Source organism: Gopherus flavomarginatus, chromosome 1 (genome assembly GCF_025201925.1).
Source record: "Gopherus flavomarginatus isolate rGopFla2 chromosome 1, rGopFla2.mat.asm, whole genome shotgun sequence".
Lineage (NCBI taxonomy): Eukaryota > Metazoa > Chordata > Testudines > Testudinidae > Gopherus > Gopherus flavomarginatus.
The window spans coordinates 216976204-217003753 of NC_066617.1; the positions used below are offsets into that span (position 1 = coordinate 216976204).

Sequence of the window (27550 nt, forward strand, 5' to 3'; positions counted from 1 at the left end):
ACCTTCAAAGAACTTGAACTTGCACTCCTAGCACAGACAAAAGCCTTTTTCATTCCATGGAATAGGTGCCACCATGTAAAGTACAGGGTCACGTGAAATAAGCAAGGATAGCAATGGGGTAAGGTTAGATACTGTTCGGTAGTATCTATATAATAAGACTCTGAGAATATCATTTGGTATGTCACACTGAAACCTACAATGTCTGACTCAATATGAAGTGATGGAAACAGCTAGAAGCATGATTGAGAGCTCTTTTTGTTCCGAATATCACCAGGTTGAGTCATCACTGGGATTTGTAGTCTGTTACTATCCAGTTTTTAAGTTCTCAGCCAGTTTTACTTTATCAATTACACCTTGTGGTATACAGTTACAGTAAGGCATGTATCTGTGTCACACCGAGTCCAAGACCATTGTGACATCAGAGGTAACTCAGCCAATGATCACCTTTACAATACAGATAATGTGGATTTCACATCCACCGTTTCATGGAGTATACGGGAGAGAGCACAGATGGTGGATTACTTGGTTCAGCTGCCACCTTCACAAACCAGCACAATTCTCCTAGCACAACCTCTCCTGACACTGATCAACACAACTATCCCCACAACATGACCAGCCAGGGGCAGTGGAGTGCTACTTAAAGTGGATGGATCATAGATTTGCTCTCCTTTTTCTGCCTGACCTTCGTCTTTCCCTCTAAGGTGCAACCCCCCTTCCCCAACAGCCTGGTCTATGATCCCCTAAACCCACTCCCTCCAAATCTGAGTGTTTGGGGTTACTGTGTGCATTGGTCACTTAGTGCACAGAGCTTGGGGCAGGGCAGCGCCCAGGCTGTGGCTGGATAACCTTTTGGCTGGGAACCTGAGTGGTATTGGGATCTGGTACACTAGGGTTTCAATGCCACTCACTCAGATTTGGCCCTGCCATCTCTCTATGCAGCCAGGCCAAATCTGAGTGCATGACACTGAAACCTGACACATGGGTTTTCAGTGCCACCTGGGTTTGGCCTGGCCAAAAAGTTGTGATGCTATGGTCCAGGTGTCCCTCTTGGCTCTGTGGCCTCTGACCAGCGCACACAGTAACTGCAAACACACATAGCCCATCACCACAGCATGCTGCCCTTGTTCATCACCTTCACAAATCAATGCAAATCTCCCAGTGCTACCCCATGTAATAGGGCAGTCTGTCCCTTTAAGAACTAGGTGGGCTGGAGAGCAGCTAGTCCTGTGCTGGAGGGAAGCCCAGCAGGCAGGTACTGGGAATCAACTGATCCAGCTGAACAGCTGGTAATAACTGGGTCTGACTCCCAGCTGGAGTATGTAAATGAGCGTATCAGTTCCATGAGGAATACACTTTCCTGTGGCTGCAGCAGAAGGCTGCGAGAGGGCAAGCAGGCCCCATAGACACCAATAGGCTGGGGAAGGTCCAGACCCCATATCTGCCAGAGGGCCCCGCAGTCTCAGTTAAGAACAGGACTGTAGGCTTGGTAGTGGTGGTTTCATATTTTCCTTTGTGTGTAGTTTAAAGAATAAACTGAGCTCTGAGGAAAAGAATACAAATGGAACCAGACATGGAATTTTTATCCCAGTCCGGTGATTAGGTCCACCAGCCTACAATCCCTACACCCAAGTCAACACAACCACCACACACAACACAATCGGTATGCGAAATAACCCCCAAAACACAATAGCCCCACACTATAGCAAACATCTCATTTGCTACCTGCACAGTGGTGGACTAGCTTACCTAAGTCAGATATGCTCCAAGTCTTCTGCACTTCTACTCATGCATCTATCGGATTGAATGTTTTGTCTCTTTGTCTAGCGTCTTTTATAAAATTGGAAATAAAAGCCCAACTAGGCAAATGGAAGAGAAAGCATTTTACATTTTGAACTACAGAGAAGTAACATGTTTTGTTTTGAACAATTTCAGCATTAAAATTGTCCAGCAGGAGATGGAAGTGCATCTGTGTGCTGAAATATAGTGCACTGAAAAATTGTTCCTAAAATGAAAGGCATTGTATTACATCTTGATACCTAATTTAGGTGCTGTATCAAAAACTAATAAAAGAGTTCTATAGCTTCTCCTGACAAGATTTGACAATATAGGCTGCCTGCTGTTATATTTTTAAAGAATGTCCAATAAAATAGATTTTATTTTATTTTATTTTTCCAATGAATGGATTAAAAAGTTTTCTGTAGAAATACTGTGAAAAGTATTTGGTTTTATCACCTCTGTTCTGATAAATGTTTTTTTTAACAGTTAATATACTCAGTTTTCTCTGTCTTTGTGTAAAAATCTTAAACTGATGCTAAAACAGTTGTTAGGTTTTATTTTTGTGTGTGTTCAGAGAGCACTTCTGTTCCTCAGTCATAAGTTCCAAAGCTATGGAAGATGAAGAAAACTGTGACCTTGTTTACTGAAGAAATTACTAGCAGGCATTTGTCTAGTTTTTTGGCATTGTCTGCCTTTAAGCTATCATCACTAGCATTACATTCATTTGTTTCAATGCAATAAATGGTAGACTCAACACTTTTATTTGATTCCATCAGTGCTGATATCTACTCAAGTGCTTATTGCATTCTTTAGTATTAGTTCTGAGCTCTTTTCCTTGATCTGATTATTCCAAGAGCCTCTACTAAGAACATTGGTGACACATTTGGAGGACTTTATTTTCTGTATTAATTCTCTACTCTTCCTTCTTAAATTTCAGGGGCCTTGTGTCAACCCCCTGGTTTCTCTGGTAACTCTATTAGGACCAGTAACTCGAGAACCCACTTTTTCACTTTGTTGTGAAGTTCTAACTCTGTGCACATATTTTCAAAGTATTATTAACTTCTACCCACCGATATCTAATACGTAGTTTGTGAGATTACCACTCCAATATCACTTTCTCCAATCCACAGCTCTTTCTTTGCAGATTCATTTTTTTTCCCATTTCCTAAAAGTGGAAATCTGTGTTGGATGACTTATGAAGGAGAAAATCAGTTTATTCATGTGTAAGTGGAGAAATCCCAGTTAGTCTCTTAGATATATTGGGAATGCTGCCCACTTATTTTCAAATTTCTTTGTAGGCAGAATTAGAAATACTGAATAGAAAGGTAATTTTAGGGAGAACCATTTGCAGTATGCTATCTCAGTGCTGTAGCTCCTGGCTTCCATTTGAATTTATAATACCTAAGTGGCTCCTGAGTTTCTGAGGTATGGTGCTCACATACCATAAATATGGAGGTTGTGGAAAAGGCTAATTTGAAAAGCTCCGATTACAAGTTAGTAACACAGTTATCATCTGAACAGTTTCAGTACCACTTAGAATTTAAAATCAGTTTAGATAAAGTATTTCCTTTCCAAAACATTTGTCAGAGCCCCAGACCTGCTGCTTCTATACTGAGCTGCCTGCCATTTTAGGGGGTGCCCCTATAGCTACCCCACCCCTGTGCTTCCCTCCTCCCTCACCCCTCCCGGGCTACCTTGGCAGTTATCCCCCCATTTGTGTGACAAATTAATAAAGAATGCATGAATTTGAAACAACAGTGACTGTATTGCCTCTGCAAGTGGAGATCAAAGGGGGGCAGGAAGGGCAGTTGGCTTACAGCGAAGTACAGTGAACCAAGGGAGCGGGTTTTCATCAAGGAGAAACAAACAGAACTTTCACACTGTAGCCTGGCCAGTCATGAAACTGGTTTTCTGTGCTTCTCTGATGCGCAGTGCACCCTGCTGTGCTCTTCTAACTGCCCTTGTGTCTGGCTGTGCGTAATCAGCGGCCAGGCAATTTGCCTCCCACCCTGCCATCTCCCCCTTACTCTCACAGGTATTGTGGAGCACACAGCAAGCAGTAACAACAATGGAAACATTGGTTTCGCTGAGGTTTGACCGAGTCAGTAAACTGCGCGAGCGAGCTTGTAAACGTCCAAAGGCACATTTCTACCACCATTATGCACTTGCTTAGCCTATATTTGAACTGCTCTATTAAATCGATCTAATTTCGTAGTGTAGACATACCCTTAGATAATAATGCTGATTTCCATTAAATTAGTTCTATGGTGCACCAGATTCAGCATGTCATGACACTGGCTGTACATCTAAAGAAGTGTCCAGAATGTTTTTTATACTGTCAGTTTCAAAGGATTAAGAAGGGTGTGGAACTAATGGATTGTGTTTCTCACTTCTTTCTCTTGTCCTAGAAATTGTAGAACAGAAGTTGTCTTACAGATTGAAACCATGCTAAAGCTCGTACCCACCTCCCCATGGCTTTTGAGGGATTGTTCCAAAAATAAGTTTTTGCATGATGAAGCCATGCTTTGTAGGCTTTTGCCATAGGGATTGGCAGAGGTAATGCCATGAAAGAACGCTTCTCACTGGTGACTGTTGGTCTCTAACTATTAGCAGGTGTAAGAAGAAAAAGCATGGCTAAAATCCTCATGTATGTGTTAAGGATTGCTCTTAAGCACATTTCCTTTGAAATATCCATATTGACCCACTACCCCATCTCATTTTTACCCTTCTCACTTGAAAACAAGAGATCAAAAGTGCAAGAGACTTGAGACTTAATTCTGCTTCTTGCCAAAGGACTATACCTAACATCAGATTTTCAACAGAGCTGAATACAATTGTGACCAGAATTTCAAAAGGACTCAGCTCCGATTTAAGCACCTAAATGAAGTGGCCAACTTTTTGAAAGCTCTCAGCACCCAACAGCTCCAACTGAAATGACAACTTCTGAAAATCTGACTGCTTTTTTAGGTTTATAAGTGTAAGCTGTTGGGTGTTGAGCTCTTGAAACTATGGCACTAATGTTCTTAAGATTATTTGAACCCACACTAGTAAGTTCATTACTATACTTGAGCACAACAACCATTTGCACCACAGTGTGCACTATGTAAAAGCTTGCAGAATCCAGGACTGAAACCTCTCCCATTTTCTCTCTTCCCCATACCCTGAATCTGATGTCTGTTTGGTCTCTTTTTTTAAATACATTGATGGTCTTCTAATTCCTAATGGAGAGAGAACCACAGCACATTGATACTATTGTTTGTAGTGCAGAAGGGATTCACTGAACCTGGAGACTGCTACCTTTAGAGGTGATCTCTCTAGATCACTGTGTGGCATAGGTGTGGCAACATAGAGAAGCTGTTATTGCTCCTGTTTGTCTAGTCTATCCTTGTCATGGGACTAAGTAGAGATTATTCCAGCAACGTTTCATAAGTACTAAATTCAAATACGTTTAAAAACATCAGAATGGCCATACTGGGTCAGAGCAATGGTCCATCCTATCTTCCAATAGTGGCCAATTCCAGGTGCTTCAGAGGGAATGAACAGAACAAGTAATCATCAAGTGATCCATCCCCTGTCACCCATTCCCAGCTTTTGGCAAACAGAGGCGAGGGATGCCATCCACACCATCCTGGCTAATAGCCATTGATGGACCTATCCTCCATGAACTTATCTAGTTCTTTTTTGAACCCTGTTATATTCTTGGCCTTCACAACATCCTCTGGCAAAGAGTTCCACAGATTGATTGTGTATTATATGACAGAATACTTCCTTTTGTTTGTTTTAAACCTTCTGCCTATTAATTTCATTTGATGACCCCCTAGTTCTTGCATTATGAGGAGTAAATAACACTTCCTTATTTACTTTCTCCACACACTTTCTCTCTACCCCCGAGGCCTAATATAACGTTTGATAACGTTTAATAACTGTAAGCTAAATTTCCCGGTCTATTCTTTGTAAAGGTGTCATCTTGGGCCCCACAGAAAAAAAGACAGTACACTGGGAATGGGGGTTAATTAGGCTGGAACCTTACTAATATAACACATTGGGGAAACTGTCCAACAATAACTCATCCAATGCAGGTCAACCTTTCTTCTGTAATCCATGCTACTTGGGGAATGGCTGTCATCAGCTTCAACCCACAAACATTTAACCTGCTCTAGAATGAGCTGAATTCTGGGAAGACCCTCCTTAACTTGAAGTTAAGTATATCCCCCTGATTCTAGATGTTTTTGGAGTAATCTACAAATGGTTAAGAACTAAAGTGCCAGATGTTTTACTGGAACCCACTGAGCTCCTTGCTGGCTCCTGGAACAAAGTCTTGAATTCTCTTCACCTAAAATTGATACCCCCCACCCATCCCGCCAAATCAACATTGCTGTTGTTAATCCTGGAGTGAAAGAAAGCCAGGTTTTTACCAACCCATGCCACTGCAATTGAACTTGGCCAACAACTGCAGAATGTTGACAGCAGTATACACGCTGACTGGGTGTGACTCAGCCGGAAGTCTGGCAAAGATTGACAAACTAAAGCCCTGGAAGTATGTCAGGAAGAATCCATACAAATGTAGAAGCCTTGCAATTTTTGCATTATGATGAATATACCTTGTACACAGCTGAAATTAGTAGAAATTCTGATAACCCTTTTCTATGACCCAACAGTTAACTCAGTGTATTAAATGTTGTGCAATATAAGCTTTTCTGTCACAAGCAAGCCTAGAAAGAGGACGTCCCCTCAGTTTATGATAGTCTTCCACAATATACCAAGCAAGCAAATTACCAGTCCCTTAGCCTCATCCCCGGCCCCAGCCTCTGCCATTGGATCCCATCCCCACTCCCGGACACAGCTCTGCTACTGACTGTGGCCCCTGGCTCCTGGTCCCAACTGCAGGCCTCAGTGGCAGCACTGGATCCACTTCCAGTTGTGGTCCTGCTCCCGACCATGGCTCCTGGAGGGGCGCGGACCAGGTAATGGGGGGACATGGACAAAAAAGTTTGGGGATCATTGGTCTAGTGATTGGCTACTCATGCACCTCTATATTAAATTAACATTTAAAATGAATTTTAATTAATAATTTGCTAGATTTTATCCTGACTAATATTGTTGGGCTTGAGTATCTTGTGAAACACTTGAGTGTCCTGACTAAAAATAATATAGGAAATAATCTTCCCAGCTCACAGCCTGTGTCAGCAGAATGCATTTCCACAGGGCTTATGAAGGAAGGAATTTATCCCCAGTTGTTGTTGCAGCACATATCAATGGCACATGGGGGCTATAGAACCTTATGGAGGACTGTGATAAACTGCCCTCCCCACTGTGTAATAGAACTGAATCTGTTCTGGTTAGTCAGGAGTGGACTCTTAAGTGACCATAGGGGTACAACAAGGGGAGCAGCATTTACCTCAATGATAAGCTTTTATAGTACATATTTTAAAATTCCTCTTATTACTACAAAACATCTTGGCGTTTCCAATTAATACAAAATATACTAGAGTATATTGACAATAACTGGACTATATGAGGACAGACATTGCATCTTACCTTGAAGAACTGCAAGTACTTAAAATATATCACTAATGATTTAGATATGTATATTGGTTTGGATATCCTCTTTGTACTCCCACAAATTGACTGATCAGATAGGGTTACAGTCAGATTTGCAGGAAATATATTTACGAATCAGGTATAAGGAAGGGAGTTTTATTACTTGCGTAACTGACAAACCTGGGACATTTTTATGGAAGATAGCCATTGGGGATAATAACTTAGTGACAAAACAGAAAAAGGGTAATAATTCATAAATTAGCAGGTCATTAATCTTGTCTTTATGAAGGAACAAGCTAATTTATTTCAGAGAAGGTTGAACCTGAGGTGCAATTTATAATCTTTTTGATAGCCTAGTAATGTTGAAAGGCTCATAATGTAATACTATATTATTCATCCTGTGAACCTGAGCAATTTTTATGTAATAATGGAGGGTACAGACAAGAGAAGTATCAACTTTTTGGAACGCAGTAAAGCAACAGGGAAGTATTGGTTTGCTGTATAATTTTCAGAAATGTGAGAATTGAAAGAGAGCAGCATTGTAAATGAAGATTGATTGCATTTTTAAAACATAATAGTTGCCATTAAAATATCATTTGAAAATAATGTCACACATTGAGCCTAATTGCCTCCTTTCCACAAAATAACCCAGAGGAGGGGAGAGTGGAGGAGGAAAACATTGTAAGAATTATTTTCCAAGCTCTTAGCTGAGGTAGGTAGGATGTGTCCTCCCTTGTGGAACAAACTGGGTGGTGGTGTCCTCAAACCCTGTGGATCTCAGTTCCAGCTGTATGAAAGTTCTGTGCTTCTGCACTGCTCTACATTCCATGTAAGTCTTTCTGCATTGGTAGCTACCCTTGAAAGTCCTCATGAAGTGGGGTTCTTCAGCATAAAGGGGAACCAAAGAGAAGCTATTGTCGCTGCAGACTGCATTCACTTTTTGCGAATTCCCTGAAGGGCTTGTGGGGGGCTGCTCTTGAGAATAACCATACCACTTTCTGCTCACAGCCACTATCTTGTCTCACATGTCTTCCTCTCCTTTTCTGCAGTGGGCCCTCTGCAGAGTTCATGGAAGTTGCTGACCCTTTGTCCTGGATCACTGAAAGGGAGATGTGTAGATCGCAGGGGGAGTGTTAGGGTCAATGGTATCTGCAATATTATAGTTATTTTCCAGGGGATGGGGGAAGGCGAGGGAGGGGTCGGCGGCTTGCTGCGCTTGGCTGGGCGCTCCGGCCTGGGAGCGCGGACCCTGCGGCTTGCTGCGCAGGAAGAGTGGAGCCATTTTCCCACCCCTGCATTAGGGTGTGTCTGGGCACACCCGGCACACCCGTGCGCATGCCTATGGCAGAGATTATAGGGTTTTTTTTTTTGCCTTCCTCTGCAGCATGTGGCACGAGTCACTTGAAGGTTTAAACAAGTGTAAATAGCGGATTCTCTGTAACTTGAAGTTTTTAACCATGATTTGAGGACTTCAGTAACTCAGCCAGAGGTGATGGGTCTATTATAGGACTGGGTGGGCGAGATTCTCTGGCCTGCAATGTGTCAGATTAGATGATCATGATGGTCACTTCTGACTTTAAAGTCTGAGTCTGTGTCAGATACCACTGCATGATAATTGTTAACCAATTTTTTAAGTTATAGTCACTATGTATATGGTATCTGGAAAAAGATTCATACACAACAAACTTCTCTAAATGTAATTAGTAAATAAATCTTTTAATATATTTTCTCTATGCGGAACAAAAAATTATACAAAATAATGTTATTTGGAAGCGTAAATATATTCAAAAGTTTCTCTCTAGCAAAATTAATTTTGACTATGTATAAATGAAAAGACTTGTGTGATTTCAGAGTTACTTGTGTTATGTGTGTACTGCAGAAAGAATCTCTTGATACAGACTGCATATGTCTCTCCAGATGTTTGTGTGTTAAATATTTTTGGAACATTTGACATAATTATCCCCTTTTTTTTTTTAAGATAAAGATACAGCAGTTGAACTGCCTATAAAGTTTACTCCACAATATCCTGGTCGCTATCCCTGCCAGATTCTGCTGCAATCTTTCTATGATATTCGGGTCTACTTGATTGAGTGTGTGGTGAATACAGATAGTGCTGAGGCTGAGCTTGAATTTGTAACACCCGCGTATCAGGCCGTGATTCAGGACATACCAATAGTAAGTCCATTTTACAATTAGAAGGTTAAATCAAGATTCAGGATTATGGGATTCAGCCTTTTAAATTAAAATTAACATCCATGCAACATAGAAACCACAAAAGTACTGAAATACTGATTTTATGTTGTTGCCCAAAGTCTAAATGGTATGTAAACATAAAACTTGTTTAGGGAAAAAAGTTACTGATTGTTTTCTGCCCACCTAAATAACTATTTAGTCTTAGTCTCAGAAGAAAAATCATTAGGAATGACACTTATTAACATAAAGGGCCATTGCAGGTAGGAGGGGGAATGGTTGGTATGAGTAGTATGAATACTAAATGTAAGATTTCTGGCAATGGAAGGAAAGCAGAAATCTGAAGTAAGGAACATGATAGCAGAGTTAAATATTGTACAGATCATATTAATGTATTTTACTCCACAAAAAAGTTGATTTTAAAAAATAATTATTTAAGAGAAATGTGAGGTTATAAATAATATGTGAGGCTACGATTTAGTCATGGGTATTTTTAGTAAAAATTCACAGTCCGTGACCTGTCCGTGAATTATACTATAAATAGTCCTGACTAAATCTTGGGAGGGAGGCGCGTTCCTGGTGGTGGCAACCCAGGGGGCTGCTGCTGGGAGGGGGGAGCGTGGCCAATGGCACCAGCAGCGTCTGGTCTGACTGCCCTGGGACTGCTGCCAGGGGCCGCTGAGCAGTGGCTGCACCCGCTGCTCCGGGGAACGCTGCTTGGGTGGTCCTTGGGTTCAGCCGTATCGGCCGGTGCTCGTGTGGTTCCTGGGGCCAGTTGCCCGGGGCCACCTGAGCAGCAGCCACCTGATTTGCTGGCTGCAGAGCCACTCCAGCAGTGGCCATTGTGGCTGGCCCTGGGGCCACCGGAACGGCTGGCCCCGGAGCCAGCTGCTTGTGTGGCCCTGGTGTGAGCCCCACCTGCCGCTGCAGAAGTCACGGAGGTTGCAGAAAGTAATGGAATCTGTAACTTCTGCAACCTCCATGACAGACACGCAGCCCTAATAATATGTAATATAGATAGATTAGAAAAGTGTATTCCAAAGTTAAATATTTGAAGCATTCAATACTAAGAAGCTATGATGTAAGAGAGGGGTACAGTAATTAACTTAGAAGATCAGAATAGTCATTAATCTAATCTAATAATTTATCTCCAGCAATGACCAGGGCCTGATGCAGGAAATCCCATAGTGCACAATTATGGCATAAGCCGACAGTCCAAAAAGATATATGAGAGAGAGAGAGAGAGAGTCAAAGAGTGAATGTAGGGTTGGGTATCTTCTTCAGAGAAGACATTACCAAGCTTTTTAGGCCATCAGCAGACTGTCTCAAATTAAAAGATAAAGAGAGAAAACAATGTGGCATAAAACAACAGGAGGAAGACTTAAAGGTTCTATTAGAAGTAAAAATGTTACCTAAGGTTTGCACCAGAAGTTGAGAGTGCTGCACATCCTGTATTTTGTGTGAGGTGGTCAGGAAGAATAGAGAGTGATAGTATAGAAAAAGTCACACTGAGATCTGATAGGACAAGAAGGGGGAAGAGATCCGTGATCAGACGAGAAATCAGTAGCTTGTCTGGAGAAGGATAGTATTGTGAAAGCACAGTGAAACACTGAAAGTAACCAAGGAGGTTGTTCTGAAAGTAGTTAACGAAGAAACACTGAAAGTGAAACATCTCCTAATGCGGTCTTTTCACTGTCTCTTCCTTGCAATATCTTTTTATTATTAAAACAAAAGAAACCTAGGGAAAAATCACACGGTTGTATTAAATGTACATTTAGAAAACACACATACACACACACGGACGCCAGCCTGTTTTAAAATGTTATTAAATTTGGAAGTAAAGCACTAAAAAGTTGGTAAATGTCCTAATTAAGGTTATCTGGGCAAGCTTAGTTTCTACCCTCTTGTGTATATGCATAATGGCACAGTCTTTACTTGCAGGACTGCATACTTTATTTACATTTTCTACAGAGCCCCTGTTACCTTTAGTGCGCAGGACAGATGGTTTGCAAGGAATAAAGTGGTTTTTCAATATTTTTGTCCCCCTCTTTTTATGCGTGCCACAGGTCTTATTTACTGCAGGCCCCCATACCCTGCTCTGAACAGAGAAGGAATAATTTCTTCATGGGCTTTTCTATGGCACTCGTCACAGGAGTGATGCTTGACATTAATGAGTTTATCTTTGCAACATCCCTGTATGGAAGGGAGTGTTTTAACAGATGATGAAATTGAGGCACAGGTGTATTAAGGATGAAATTTCCCCAACTTGACACTTGGAGCCTGATGATTTTGGATGGTGTTTAGCATTTTATAGCACTTTCTGTTCAATGTACTGTAGAGGTATTAAGAAATTAATCCTCACAACACTCTGGCATGGCAGGTGGGCAAATTATTCTCCCCAGTTTTACAAGTGGGGGAATGGAAACTGAAAGGCAGGGTGACTTGTCCAAGGCTACACAGTAAACTAGTGGCAGAGTGAGGATAAGATGTCAGAGTCTTTTGAATCCCAATCTTGTGCTCATTTCTTCAGACCATACTGCCTTAATGGGTGTGGTGCTGAGCTTCCATAGGACACGTTGACTTCAGCTGCTGTTGTTAATGCTCAGAACTCCTACAAATCAGACCCCAGGTGTTTCATGTTGAACAACCAGAAAATGAGGCCCCCAACAGTTAGTGGCCATCTCTGAAAACTTTGGTTTAAGTGGCTTGCCTAGCATCACATCGGAACTCCGTGGCAGATGTAGGGCTAGAACTCGCCTCTTCTGTGTGATAGTCAACTTCTTTAATCACGCCACACTCCTTTCTCTTACTGATCTTCCTTTTCTCATTCGCCACTGCCCTGCAGTTTGTTGAAGGAATGAGGGAGAGGTTCTACAGTCAACAGCCTCATCTTCCTCCATAACCTTGCATGATTTCCTGGGCACTGATCAGCCTGTACGCTCACAAGCTGATCCAAAGCCCAAGGGAATAAATGGAAAGACTCCCAATGACTTCTATGGGCTTTGGATCAAGCCCTGAACAAAACAGGGCTCAGAAAATTTAAAAAATGTATGATAATGCATATGTCCAAGGATTAGAATTAAGATTGCCCAGGCAACCTAAATTTTGGCATTTCTTAACGTTTAGAGCTTAACTTTGATAATGTTCCTTTAAAATATTTGTTTTATGCAATTTTCTCGTTTGTTTTTTCAAAAAGTAAAATTAAACTCTATTGTTTGAAGCTATGTATTGATACTGCAGAATTTTCTTATACATAGAACAGAAAAAACTGTATCTCAGGCATAATAGTGTGATTACTGCAGATGAATACTGTGACACTGTACTTCCATGTGTGCACAGGTCCTTCTTCAGATAATAAACAGCATTCAGCTATGGAAGAATTTTAAAGGTAGTGTGGTTGCTCTTCTCTGGCTGACAGATCTTTTGCTGTTTGAGGCCAGAGAGAGAGCAGTTTACATCATGTATTGGTCTCTGTCTCTGTATTGAAAGGGAAATCAAAAGTCTATAGCTATTTTAAGCCATACTTCCTGGCTGACATCATGAGTAGATCTGTCAAGCATAGAAAAAATAATAAAGGAGCCATATTCTGCACCAAAATTTCAACTTTGCTCCTTTTTACCATACCAAAAAACAATCAAAATAATTGGGATCTTTATTTCTGCTAATTTTATTTTCCTTTTTAAAGAATAAATAAGATAATAAATATTGACCTGCTCAGTCTGTCTATTGGCCCTGCTCCTAGAACTGGAGTTACTTTTGTGTGTTGCTGGATAGGAGGTGTGCTGGTTTTAAAGAGCATGAGATTCTGATGTGGAGCATGAGAGAAAAACGTATTTGCATGAACTCTTCATCTCCCATTGAGCCTTCAACTTGTCAACACACAACTGTTGGTTTTTTCTTTCATACTTTGGGTTCTGCTGCAGGACAGTCTTTCTACTAAATAGTTTAGTGTTCAGCAGAGTCAGTATCTGAGTGCATATGGCTATGCACATTTTTGGTTAGATTGAGCCCATAATTATAAGTACAATCAAATTTCTTTTATGGTATGAGTACATAATACATTAATTTTTAGAGCATTCCTACTGGTACCCACAGTACTGGTATTATTGAACTTATGGTTGAATACATTTAAACTTTTAGAAATGTAATCTTTATTTTCCTAAAATCTGCTCTGAGTTGGCACTGTTGAAAATATAAAGATTGTGATCTGATTTGGTGTCCATTCTAAGAATTAATGGATAGAAAGTTAAATGTAGCTCTAATTGCAGGTAAATATATGTTGTAACTTTAAATGTACCATCTGGATGACATCTTTTTTTTTTTTTCAGAGTAATATGTCTAATCAGGACTGGAAACTTCAAGCAATCCTAAAGGGACATTGTTTTTACGGCCCTTCTCTCATATATGTGGGTCCAGGTGAAACAACACAGTATCCTCTCATGTTTAAGCCCATTGCTGAGTGTGTCACTCTGGTAAGAGAAAAGAGACTTTCAGCCTTTATAAGGATTGCTGCTATACATAAAAGTTGTGCCTGCAGTCCAGGAAACCCCTTAAGCATCTGCTTAAGAGGTTTTCTGAATCAGGGTTATTCAGGGCAAGACTTTTTCCTGAGGATATACATGAAATAAACTGCCTTCAGGGAGCTTAGGCTAATATTTTGTATGGTCAGTTTCTCTTTTCTCATGGTCCTATTCTCTCTCTTTGCCCACCCAATTTTAATAAAATTATTAGGTATTCTACACAAATTGAAAACACTCTAATTACAAATATATACAGTGCATTCCAGCTTTTATTTAAATATACATTATTTAATTTATTCAGGAAATGCCAATTTTAAGGTTCTTTAATAACATTGAGTATCCCTCATTGTGCATATATGCCATGGGGATTCTACAGGAATGGATGTTATATTAGTTCATTCATTAATTTTTTTTACTAGTTATGTCATTGCTCATATTGGGGTGGATTCCCAGACACTCTGTCCCAATGGCAGTTGCCATTCTGGATATTATGAGGTACATACCAGCTTAAGGGCTGTTTCAGCTTTTAACAGGAAGCAGTTTGTACATGCCTGTCTATGCATTACCTGAGCTACTCTGGTGTGTCATGCCATACAAAACCACAGATTTACAGTATCACTCTTTTGCCTAGCAAAAAATAATTACTCTCTACAAACTACAATAACCTATTCAAATTCCTTACTAACATCAGTATAATGTAGTTCACAGATCCAGTAACAAAAATACAAACCCTCCTAAAACAGTTAAAAGTCTGAAAGACAAACCTCACCTAAACTAAAACAACCTAAACTAGGGAATATGGAATTATTCCCTGTGAAAACTGTCATTACACAGACAGCAGAGTTAAGATGATTGTGTAGTTGTACTCTATATTTCCTGCTTTATAAAAGTTGGAGTTTGGTATATTTTATCTTTAGCAATTATTAATTATTTTCAACAAGCTTTTTGTATGTTTGAATTATATATTATATTTGAAAAAATAATATAGGATATAAGGAGAAGCCATGTATGATGGGTTAGATTTAAGAGTTGAGTATTCCTGCTTAACTCTATATTTTCTAACTTTTGAGTGTTTGGTTTCTCACTCTTAATGTTATACTAATATTATTAATCATTTATTATTTATTTGTTAGGCACAGATACTGCACAATATTTTTGTTTGGAGTATATAATCTGTATGTGTGGATAGTCATAGCTCACTCTGTTACGTTGGTGCAACTTCACTGGCTTTAGTGGAGTTACTTCAGTGTACATGAGAATGGAATTTGGATATGTGATGCAATTTATATATCTGTAGATATAAAGCATTTAGTATGTGTGCACATATTCAGCAGATGTCTATCACATGTAGATCCCTGCACACAACATGTCAGGCATGAAACACCAATTCTTTGGAATCTCAGTCTCACAGCAAAATATCAAGAGGTAGGTCACCCCCACAAAACCTACATACTCCCACCCAGAGGACAGATTTTGTCAGTTTTGTGGCAAGGTCCTTTCTCTCCAGCCTGGACTAGTTTAATACCCTTGTCTGTACTCTAATGGTGAAATCCTGGCTCCACTGAAGTCAGTGGGAACTTTGTCATTGATTTGAATGGGGCCAAGATTTCCCCCCAGTCCTCATTATTATGGAGATTTTCCCAGCAGGTCTCTGCTCTCTCAGTACTCATAACTCTCATTCTCTGTTAGTATTGTATTGATGCATCTGCTCTTTATCTTTCCTACCTGAATGAGGATCCCCAAAATGGAGTTAGCTTATAAAAGAAAGCTGTGGATGCTGGAGTTCAGAAGATAGTTCTGATGCTAATTGCATTTTCTTTGTCCCAAGTCTTCCAGACTGTATCATTAAATAAGTTGATGGTTTTCAGAAGTGTCTTCATTTTTTTTATAACAGCCTGATGAAATCATTCCCTTTGGGGCCAAACTCCACTGACAGTCAATTTTAGCAAGATGCAAAGTTTCTTCCTCCTAGGTCATTGATTTAAATCTGATCAGAATTTAAACAGCCAAAAATTGTGAGTTGCAAACAGGTTAGCTTCAGCCTTGATACTTAATGGTTTTAAGATTTCACTCTTTTAGTTCCATCCTTAAATGTGTTTCTGTAGTTATCATTCAAAGAGGGAATAAAATTCATAGGTTTTGAGGGTAGATATTAATGATCTTAGTTTTCATTTTGTAGTTTCCCAAAATGTTAATAGAATTCTGTTCAATGCAGCGGGCAAAGCTACTAGGCAAAGTTATTCTGTGAAAACCAGCAATAATGTTGAAGTACAAGATACAAAAACTACACAAGCACATTTTATTTGCAATTTATTGTGTATGAGGATTCATATAATAGATAAAAGAAATAGTGACTGTTGTCTTTTTCTTGTGTATAGTAAATAAAATTGACTCAAAAAAGTTTAGTACCGAGAGCCATCTTCTGCAAAAGATTCTGCTGGATGGGAACTGCTGGAACAAAATGCCTTTCTTTTCCAGTTTTTCATGTTAATTAGGAATAGTGATGGCTCAGAAAATATTTTCTTGAAAGGTATATTTCTTTGCTGAGTAGAAGTAAAGTGTGTAATCAATATACATGAGGCTCTATACTGCTAACGCTGTAATATAGAAACTTTAGAAATAAAAGTCATTCTTCCTTAAGTTTGTCTTCATTAATTCAGCAGAAGTGGTTACATATATGCTGGAAAGTAAACAGGCAACATCTTCCTGAAAGCTTGTTTCTCTACCTGAACTCGAGATTAATTAGGTTAAGGGAGTTTGTCTGGCAGCAATGCAAGACTCATGCAGTGCTGAAATGTCTTCATTTTTTTCATTGTCACAGGGCATGCTTATTCTACAAAATGAAACAGATGGCACTGAACGCATCTTTGGCCTTAAGGGAATAGGGAGGAAACCTCTTGCACTGGATCATATCGTGATAGACTGTCAAGTGAGACAAATTACTCAGAAGGTCCTAATGGTGCCCAATTATACCAAGAACAAGTTGACATACAAGGTAAAGTTGTGGAATGTTAGTATACATGTATCTTTGTCAAAGAAGACGCAAATGATGGTGTGAAAATAACACAGTAAGAATATTGTCATAGTTCCTATTTATTAACTTTCATTTGGCAGTAAGAAATTGTTTCTATATCTAATAGGATTTAGCTTGTTATTACTATAGTTGATGTTTCCATAGTAAGGAATTCTTTTTACTCTGGTGCATAATTTATTATACATTTCATGAAGAAAGGTTTAATTGTTTCTTACACTTAAATAATTTAATATTTTTGATTTTCACTCTTTTCACTCAGTATATTTTACAAGTAGATTTGAGATAAGCCTGTTTCCATATGTAAAATTAATTACTGCAATTTTTGTAAGTCTTGCTAAAATGAGTATCTTGTAAAGGGTTTCTGTGTCTAGAGCTTAGAAATCTCAGTTAGGTTTTAGCCAAAATGACCCTGGCATCAATTAGGTGTGTGTGTATATATATAAAATATAAAGTTATATTAAATAATATATAGTTATAGTTATATTAATATAATACTTGTATATTTGTTAAAAGAAAGCTATTTAGGTGCATCATCAACTGCTTGTAAGTAAAGAAATGCCAGATTTACAGTTGCCTATGGAAACCTAATTCTGCCCTCATGCTCTAAACTAATGGTTCCCAAACTTGTTCTGCCGCTTGTGCAGGGAAAGCCCCGGGCGGGCTGGACTGGTTTGTTTACCAGCCGCGTCCGCAGGTTCAGCCGATCGCAGCTCCTAGTGGCCACAGTTTGCTGCTGCAGGCTAATGGGAGCTGCTGGAAGCGGCGGCCAGTACATCCCTCATAAGAACTTAAGAACGGCCATACTGGGTCAGACCAAAGGTCCATCCAACCCAGTATCCTGTCTACCGACAGTGGCCAAAGCCAGGTGCCCCAGAGGGAGTGAATCTAACAGGTAACGATCAAGTGATCTCTCTCCTGCATTCATCTCTACCCTCTTACAGACAAAGGCTATGGACACCCTTCCTTACCCATCCTGGCTAATAGCCATTAATGGACTTAACAACCATGAATTTATCCAGTTCTCTTTTAAACGCTGTTATAGTCCTAGCCTTCACAACCTCCTCAGGCAAGGAGTTACACAAGTTGACTGTGCGCTGTGTGAAGAACTTCCTTTTATTTGTTTTAAATCTGCTGCCCATTAATTTCATTTGGTAGCCCCTAGTTCTTGTGTTATGGGAATATGTAAATAATTTTCCCTTATCTACTTTCTCCACATCACTCATGATTTTATAGACCTCTATCATATCCCCCCTTAGTCTCCTCTTTTCCAAGCTGAAAAGTCCTAGCCTCTTTAATAGCTCCTCATATGGGACCCGTTCCAAACCCCTAATCATTTTAGTTTCCCTTCTCTGAAACTTTTCTAGTGCCACTATATCTTTTTTAAGATGAGGAGACCACATCTGTATGCAGTATTCTGGATGTGGGCGTACCATCGATTTATATAAGGGCAATAATATAGTCTCTGTCTTATTCTCTATCCCCTTTCTAATGATTCCTAACATCCTGTTTGCTTTTTTGACCGCCTCCGCACACTGCGTGGACGTCTTCAGAGAACTATCCACGATGACTCCAAGATCTTTTTCCTGATTAGCTGTAGCTAAATTAGCCCCCATCATATTGTATGTATAGTTGGGGTTATTTTTCCCAATGTGCATTACTTTACATTTATCCAGATTACATTTCATTTACCATTTTGTTGCCCAATCACTTAGTTTTGTGAGACCTTTTTGAAGTTCTTCACAGTCTGCTCTGGTCTTAACTATCTTTATCAGTTTTGTATCATCTGCAAACTTTGCCACCTCACTTTTTACCCCTTTCTCTAGATCATTTATGAATAAGTTGAATAGGACTGGTCCTAGGACTGACCCTTGGGGAACACCACTAGTTACCCCTCTCCATTCTGAGAATTTACCATTAATTCCTACCCTTTGTTCCCTGTCTTTTGACCAGTTCTCAATCCATGAAAGGACCTTCCCTTTTATTCCATGACAGCTTAATTTACGTAAGAGCCTTTGGTGTGGGGCCTTGTCAAAGGCTTTCTGGAAATCTAAGTACACTATGTCCACTGGATCCCCCTTGTCCACATGTTTGTTGACCCCTTCAAAGAACTCTAATAGATTAGTAAGACAAGATTTCCCTTTACGGAAACCATGTTGAGTTTTGTCCAACAATTTATGTTTTTCTATGTGTCTGACAATTTATTCTTTACTATTGTTTCAACTAATTTGCCCGGAACTGACGTTAGACTTACTGGTCTGTAATTGCCGGAATCACCTCTAGAGCCATTTTTAAATATTAGCGTTACATTAGCTATCTTCCAGTCATTGGGTACCGAAGCCAATTTAAAGGACAGGTTGCAAACCATAGTTAATAGTTCTGCAATTTTACATTTTAATTCTTTCAGGACTCTTGGGTGAATGCCATCTGGTCCCGGTGACTTGTTAATGTTAAATTTATCAATTAATTCCAAAATCTCCTCTAGTGACACTTCAATCTGTGACAGTTCCTCAGATTTGTCCCTACAAAAGCTGGCTCAGGTTTGGGGATCTCCCTAACATCCTCAGCTGTGAAGACTGAAGCGAAGAATCCGTTTCGTTTCTCTGCAATTACTTAATTGTCTTTAAGCGCTCCTTTTGTATCTCGATCATCCAGGGGCCCCACTGATTGTTTAGGAGGCTTCCTGCTTCTGAGATACTTAAAAAACATTTTGTTATTACCTTGGAGTTTTTGGCTAGCAGTTCTTCAAAATCCTCTTTGGCTTTTCTTATAACATTTTTACACTTAATTTGGCAGTGTTTATACTCCTTTTCTCGGCCTGCATCGCTTCCAGCAGCTCCCATTGGCCTGGAGCAGTGAACTGCGGTCACTGGGAGCCACGATCGGCTGAAACTGCGGACGCGGCAGATAAACAAACTATCCTGCCCCGCCAGGGGCTTTCCCTGCACAAGCGACGGAACAAGTTCGGGAACCACTGCTTCAAACAATGGAGGTCTAAGAGCTCCTTAAAAAAGTCACAAGAACCTTTCATAATTCACAGTGTTAAGCAATGTAGGCATAGGTATCTTCTCCCCATATAATGTGTCTAGAATGGTAAATTGTTTGTACACTATTAGAGGCAAATCCTGTACCCTTTGTGGATATATAGGACTCCCAGGTAGCAGAACCAGTGGCTTCCTGCATGCCAATAGGCAGGAGATGGCTGAGGATTTGGGGCAGGACCAGAGGACCACCTGTTTCCTTCCCAGTCACAGAGAATGTTTTCTAATACTATTCAGGGAAGTTTTGGACTTACTGAATAAAAAACACAAAGAGCTCTTTTGTGGCTTTTAAAGCTGAGCAGAAAGGATTGTGGAATTGGGGGCGGGGGGAGCAGAGATGTGCAGAGGGTATTGTAGCACAGCCCATGTGCAACACTTGCCAGAGGGATTCTATCTGTGGAATGTTGAGACTCAGAATGAATAGGATACTTCACCTGGGAGCTTCTATTACATTTTTTGGAAATCTAGCGTGTGCTTTGCTGGTGCTGGCCTCAGGCAACTGGCCCATATATAGTTGAGTGAGACCTCAAATAGTCCGCTGCCTCATTAACCCCTTCCCTCTGCCTTGATGTGCGTATCATCGTGGGCTGCATTGTCATTCCCATTGTGGTCATGAGTTGCTGAAGCACCGAGATTCTGTCTGCCCTATGTGCATATGTGCAAGAGGTAGAAGAAGCTCCTTGAACTCTCTCCCACCCTTGTGGTGTAGGGTAGCTGGAATTGGACCCTAAGTATACAGTAGTGTTACCATTGTTTAGTTGGATCTTGCTATACTGTATACTTGAAAGAGGATTTCATTTCTGCACACACACAATCTGTTTCCCACTCTAGACTGTATATTTATACTATCATAATCAACAAAGATGATACCTGGACCAATGGATGAGCAAGTTCATTTCATTCTTCAGTGCAGGAGAAACACTTCAACACTAGTTATTTATTCTTCCACTTCTGCTTTGACATCCTTTGTTGAATGGATTTCTCCGGGTTGAAACCATTAGACGCAATGGAACATTAGAACAGCCATACTGGGTCAGACCAAAGGTCCATCCAACCCAGAATCTTGTCTACTGACAGTGGCCAATGCTAGGTGCCCCAGAGGGAGTGAAACTAACAGGTAATGATCAGTTGATCTCTCTCCTACCATCCCTCTTCACCCTCTGAACAAACCAAAGCTTGTAGTGCAAGTGAAAATGTTTTACCATTGCTGGGGTAGAATTATGTTAATAGCATTATGGGATCATGCTCCAGAAATTATACATCACTAGAAAAAGTGTCCTGTACCATTTTGAGTAGTTACTGTACATCAGCATAACGCTACTTCTAAATAGTAGGGCAAATTTATTTTCCTTAAGTCCATGTTTTATCTGTGTAATTTTTAATTATTAAAGGAATATTTGCATTTATAAAATATAATATACCATAGAATGGGATTTGCCTTATACTCAGGTTTCATTTGGCTCACTGTTCAAGACACAAAACAACATAAGAAATAAAATCCTTGGGCTTTAGGAGCTTTTTCTTTTCAACCTCTTCATGCAAGGGTCTTACCTACACCACAAGCTTTTGTAACAGATATGGCGTTTTCCTACAATATTCTTGAAAAAACTTACTAAATTAAATTTAAATATTTTGGGGGCCCATTGTTTATGTATTATTGTGGACAGATATTGTATGTAATCTCTTTAGCGGGGAGATATGATGTAAGTACTATATTGAACAATACGTAGTCAAGAATGGACTTTTGGGACAACACACATAAAGTGGAATCTTGGGTAATATCTAAGGGGAGGAGAATGCAAATTCCCAACCTACAATTATGCAAAACCCCAGCCCTTTGAAGCTATTTCCCGAAGAGTGGGCCTTAGTCTGTAGCATCACCTGTTACATGAGGCCATAATCAAAGACAAAGCTGTATTAAGGAAAGAATGAACTATTCACAGTTGTTCTGAATTTGGGACAGCTATGAACTCATAACCTAGGGAAAATCCTGTTGTGGGTTTAGAAGGACTGACCCCTAACAGAGTCCGAGGTTGGAGCTGGGGTGATCTCTGGTAGGTTTTAGCATGCACATAAGTTCTTCTATTGTTTTTAATATATATTCTCTGCAATTCAATCACCTTAAAAATAAATGTGCTTCTTTATAAAGGGCTGTGTGGTAAATTGTAACTGCTGGCAATTACAGCTGTTCATAGCCTTTGGAAAGAAAGCTAACCACAGATTCTGGCCTATTTAGGTAGTCTGGTATTGCTGGGGATATCACAGTGTAGAACTGTGCAGCCTGGAAAAACTACCATCCAGAGGGAGAGAGACATGTGTCTCTGCCCAAGAGAGGTGATGGCTGAGGAGCCGGGAACCTAGAGTGAGTGCCCTTGGGGGACCACATACAGAAGAATCTCAGAATTATGAACACCAGAGTTACGAACTGACCAGTTATCCACACACGTCATTTGGAACTGGAAATACACAATCAGGCAGCAGCAGAGCCCCCCAAAAATAAATAAATAATAAGGCAAATACAGTACTTTGTTAAATGTAAATTACTAAAAAATAAAGGGAAAGCAGAATTTGTCTTCTGCATAGTAAAGTTTCAAAGCTGTTTTAAGCCAATGTTCAGTTCTTCTTTGAGAGATGTCCCTGTGGGTGCTCCACTCCAGGTGGGTATTCCACTCCAGATGTAGGTGCGCACCTGTGTCTCCGCTCGGAGAGTCCTACAGCAGTGCCCCGCAGGCCATTGTCTGTTGAAGTGTCATGTGCATGACCTGAACTCCTCAGATCTATCTCAATGATCCCTAGCCTGAGACGGAGCTCCGCAGTCCCATTCAGACCTAGTTTTCAGTCAAATTAGTAAATTGTTATTTAGTTTATACCATTAGTATTTTAGTACTAATTTTCATTTCTTTTTTATTCCCTCCCTACCCCCACCCCCCAAAATCTTTCAACCAGTAGTTAGATACTAACCCCTGTTATGCCGGGCTCACCGGGTTTCAAAAGGTGCACCTCATGTAGAGAGTGATGCCAGTGTCAAATGAACACTCACAATGTGTCCGCTGTCTGGGTGAATCCCATGTTCCTCAGAAGTGTACCCATTGCAGCAAATTTAAATCTAGGGCATGAAGGGGACCTGAGGCTGAAACTCACACTCATGGAGAAGTCCCTGAGACCAGCCTCTGACCCGGGATGATAGTCCCCGGGTCACTAGCTCCTTCGCCACCTACGTCCCCAAAATCAATGGGACCAGGGACTTAAATCTCCTGCTAACCATCCTAACTCATCAACTGTTTGAACCCTTGACAACTTGCCCCTTGTTACACCTGTCCATGAAAGTATCCTTTCTGGTTGCCATCACATCCATGAGACGTGTGGGGGAGATAGGGGTGCTTATGGCCGACCCCCCATTATACTATCTTTCTTAAGGACAAAGTTACATTACGCACCCATCCCGAATTCTCACCCCAGGTGTACTCATCCTTCCACATTAATGAACCACTGCAGCTCCCCACTTTCTTCCCCAAGCCACATGGTTCGAGGCAACCATGCACATGCTGAATGTTAAAAGGGCTTTCACCTTTTATCTGGACAGAACAAAACCATTTTGGACTACTGCTAAACTCTTTGTCTCCATAGCGGAATGGTCCAGGGGAGTGCCTACAACCACACAGATGCTCTCTAAATGGATGTCTGTCTGTATTCGACTATGCTACCAGCTAAAGGACATTCAGCCTTCAACAACCATCAGGGCACATTCCATGAGGTCCGTCTTGACATCCACAGCATTTCTAAACAATATCCCATTGATAGACATTTGCAAGGCTGTCACCTGAGCATCCGGACACACTTTTGCCAAACATTACGGTATCGCGCAAGGTCCTAAAACAGATACTTGACTTGGCTGAGTGGTACTTTTCGCTGCTTTATTTCCTAGGCCGAACCCCAATCATCCTAAAGGGCACTGCTTTACAGTCACCTGGAGTGGAGCACCCACAGGGACACTTCTCAAGAAGAGAAGGTTACTCACCTTGTGCAGTAACTGAGGTTCTTCGAGATGAGTGTCCTTGTTGGTGCTCTACTACCCACCCTCTACTTCAGAGCTAGATACAGGCTCTGAGGTAGAGAAGGAACTGCGGAGTCCGGATCACGCATGCCCCACATCAACAGACAATGGTGTGTGAATGACCCATATGGGCACCGCTGTAGGATTCTCCGAGCGGAGGCACAGGGGCACATCGAGACCCAGAGAGGGCACCCACAGGGATGCTCATCTCGAAGAACCTCAGTTACTGCACAATGTGAGAAACCTTCTCTTGTAAACTTTTGAAAGAACAACCATAAAGTTTTGTTCAAAGTTACAAACAACCACCATTCCCAAGGTATTTGTAACAGTGAGGTTCTACTGTAGAAGGAATGCTTGTGTGGTTGACCTGAACTGTGACACTCCTTGGCCCAGTTACCTCCATCTCTGAGTTTGGAGAAGCAGACTGCCCTGATCTGCAGCATGTTATCTGTGACTCTGTGTGTATCAGATTCTCCCTCTTGGGCAGCTGTTGACAGTTAATTCAGCCCTCATCCCCATCTCACCCCTTCTTGCATAGACCAGCATCTTTAAGATTGTAATATCCCCTTTATTCCTAGGCCCAGGATGGGGAAGAGTAAACTTTGCAAGTGTAGTTGGAGCTGGGCCAGGGGTATTACTCAATTAATGACTTTCCCGTTTTCCCCAAAGAACCCTGATATTCGCTGATAGTACTTTATCTTTGCCGTGGTTTCATTTCCTGTTGGTTTCCACCTTTGATTTAACTCTATGCAGCTGGGAAAGATAATATCACATAGGGAAACTGAGGTGCACATGATATTTCTAAAAAATTATATAATTAATTCTCCACAACGATGAAGTGCAGGTTAGATGTGAGGTTCTTAATATTGAGATGTACCAGTAGTGGGAAGCCATAATAATTTACAGCTACGTTCGTAAAGATTTTACTGCCCAATTAGCACTTAGAAATTAGTTAATTTTGTCTTGAGGAGTCTAAATCAGCATCAGTGTTCCATTTTTCATAATTATATATATATCAAATTGTTAATTTAATACAAATGTAATTTAATTAAAAAGTTAATTACATTGTTAATATGTTCCCCAGCTTCCTAATAATTACTATGTATCTCTGAATTGTGCAGCCTAAACATAGGTGATAGGAGAAGGGTTAAATAGAATAAGATCAATAAAAGTTCCTTTTTTTCCCCGTAAGTCAAGCAAACGAATCCTCTTCCTTCTGAAACTTGAATGACAGAGTGCTTTTCCTTCACTTGACAGGTGAGACTATCATTTGTATCTGGAGCAGGAATACATGTTCTAGTCTACATCTATGATTTAAATGCCTATGTACCCACCAGTCCAAATCAAGGTTGTGATTTTCAAAGCCACCAAAGTGAGTTAAAGGCCCAGATCCTATTGAAATTCAGTTAGAGTTGTATGCCTGACTCACTCAAGCACCTTTGAAAATCCCACCTTAAGTTAAAGGTGTGTATTTTAATTACACACCAACCTACAAAGCTTTCAGTGACAAAAAAAAGCAATGCAAAAACTCTTATTTAAAGTTATTTTAAGCTTGAATACAGTGTATGACATATTTTCCACTGCTAAAAGTACTGTTGTATCTTAGGCAGGGCTTTGTCTTATGCAGCATATTAGATAAAAATTATGCAGCAGGGAGTTCAGAAATATGTGATGTCTCCCGCTCCCCTCGCTCACACATATACTCCTATCTGCCACTCTAATCAGTATAGTGTTCTTTCCATCATTTATTTACTTTGAAATTCAGTTTATTTTATCCTGCTCCAAATTTTATACTTCCAGCATGATGCAAATTTTTGTATTGATGAGTAACTACACTGTAGAAGTTGCAGGACAATGATTTTGGCATCTGAGTAGGGGTCATTTAGGGCTTTAGGCTTTCAAGAAGGCATGAGGACCTGGTATTTAGTATCTTGAAGGAGATTAAGGCTTTTGGTACTGAGCTCCTATTTAACTTCTTGCTAACTTGGGCAGGGGCAGAAGTCACGTCAGGTTTGGGGAAGGGAAGTTTGAATTCCTCATTCCCTACCCACTAGCTGTTCACAGCCCATCAAGGACCTTCACAGTTCTGTTCTTTTATATTTATCCACACTCTTTTATGCTTTCTACTCTGCCAGTATTGACAATCTCCTACTTCTTCTCCTTGCTTGCTCTTCCTACAGATCTCTTTGTATGTTCTTCTTCATTACCGCTTATGATTAGAATGTCCTCCCTTAACTGATCTGCAAAGTTAATACCTTTATGCTGTTCATGGCCTCAGGTGCTACTGTATTACATATATTTAGTAATTCTGCACAGAGCTCTGACCATAGGGTTTACCCAGGGCCGGCTCCAGGCACCAGTGGAGGAAGCTTGTGCCTGGGGCACATGCTAAGGGGCAGCATTCTGTCCATTCTTGGGGTGGCACAGTCTGGGCGGCTTTTTTTTTTCTTCGGCACTTCGGGCAGTAGTCCAAGCGCCTTTTTTTTTGTTTGTTTGTTTTTCTGGGGGCAGCAAAAATGGTAGAGCCAGCCCTGGGTTTACCATCCAATTAACATATTTATATTGACTGTGAAGGACACTAAACGCTAGATTGTAGCTTTAAAAGTCCACAGTGAAGAGGGCAAACAACTTAATTAGTTTGAAAAGAGACAAAATTATGAGTACAATTGTATGATGGAGTAACTTATGATGGTAGGGGGTAGGGCTGAACAGCCGAGGGGCTCACTTCCAGTTGTCTTAGGCTCCCAAAGCTCATGGATCATGGTTTCAGCTGGCCACTTGCAGGAGTCAGGAAGAGATTTTTCCCCCAGTGTATTCTGGAAGTTTTTTTTTTTATCCCCTTCCTATGAAGCATCAGGCATGGCCATGGCTAGAGATGAGACATCGGATGGGGAGAGCCACGGCTCTGAGTTGTCACCAAGTAGTCTCTCTCTCTGATGTGCTTGGCTGGCTGGTTTTTGCTCACTTGCTCAGGGTCTAACTGATCACCATATGTGGGGTTGAAATGGAAGTTTCCCCCAGATCAGAATGGCAGTGACCTTTGCGGGTAGGGCGGCAGAGGTTGTCTTCCTTTGCAGCTATGTGTGGGCAGGTCACCTGCCAGGATTGTCTCGCTTAAAGGCGGAACCCACAATTCAACCACTCCTTGACTGGATTGCTGGTTACCAACCAGGACTCCTCTAGTGGCTCTAATGGTGATTGGCTCCTGCAGGAGAATTCCCTTTGGGAGATATGACCAGCAGCTAATTAAGGTGATTCAAAACAGTATTTTCAAAACCAGTGTATTTTTCAGTTCACTTAGTACAAGTACTGTAGTGCAATCTCTTTATTATGAATGTTGAACGTACAAATGTAGAATTATGTAGAAAAATCACTGCATTCAAAAATAAAACAATGT

The 27550-nt window shown here is 40.6% G+C and overlaps 1 protein-coding gene across 1 annotated transcript in view; it reads left to right on the forward strand.

Annotated features, from left to right (window-relative positions):
• The window catches only part of CFAP47 (cilia and flagella associated protein 47), a 680893-nt gene that overhangs the window by 352636 nt on the left and 300707 nt on the right, over positions 1-27550 (forward strand). The window contains exons 46-48 of the mRNA XM_050936444.1: positions 9296-9492; positions 13836-13979; positions 16849-17022. Coding sequence (XP_050792401.1) covers positions 9296-9492; positions 13836-13979; positions 16849-17022 — 515 coding nt within the window. The remainder of the gene's footprint in view (positions 1-9295; positions 9493-13835; positions 13980-16848; positions 17023-27550) is intronic.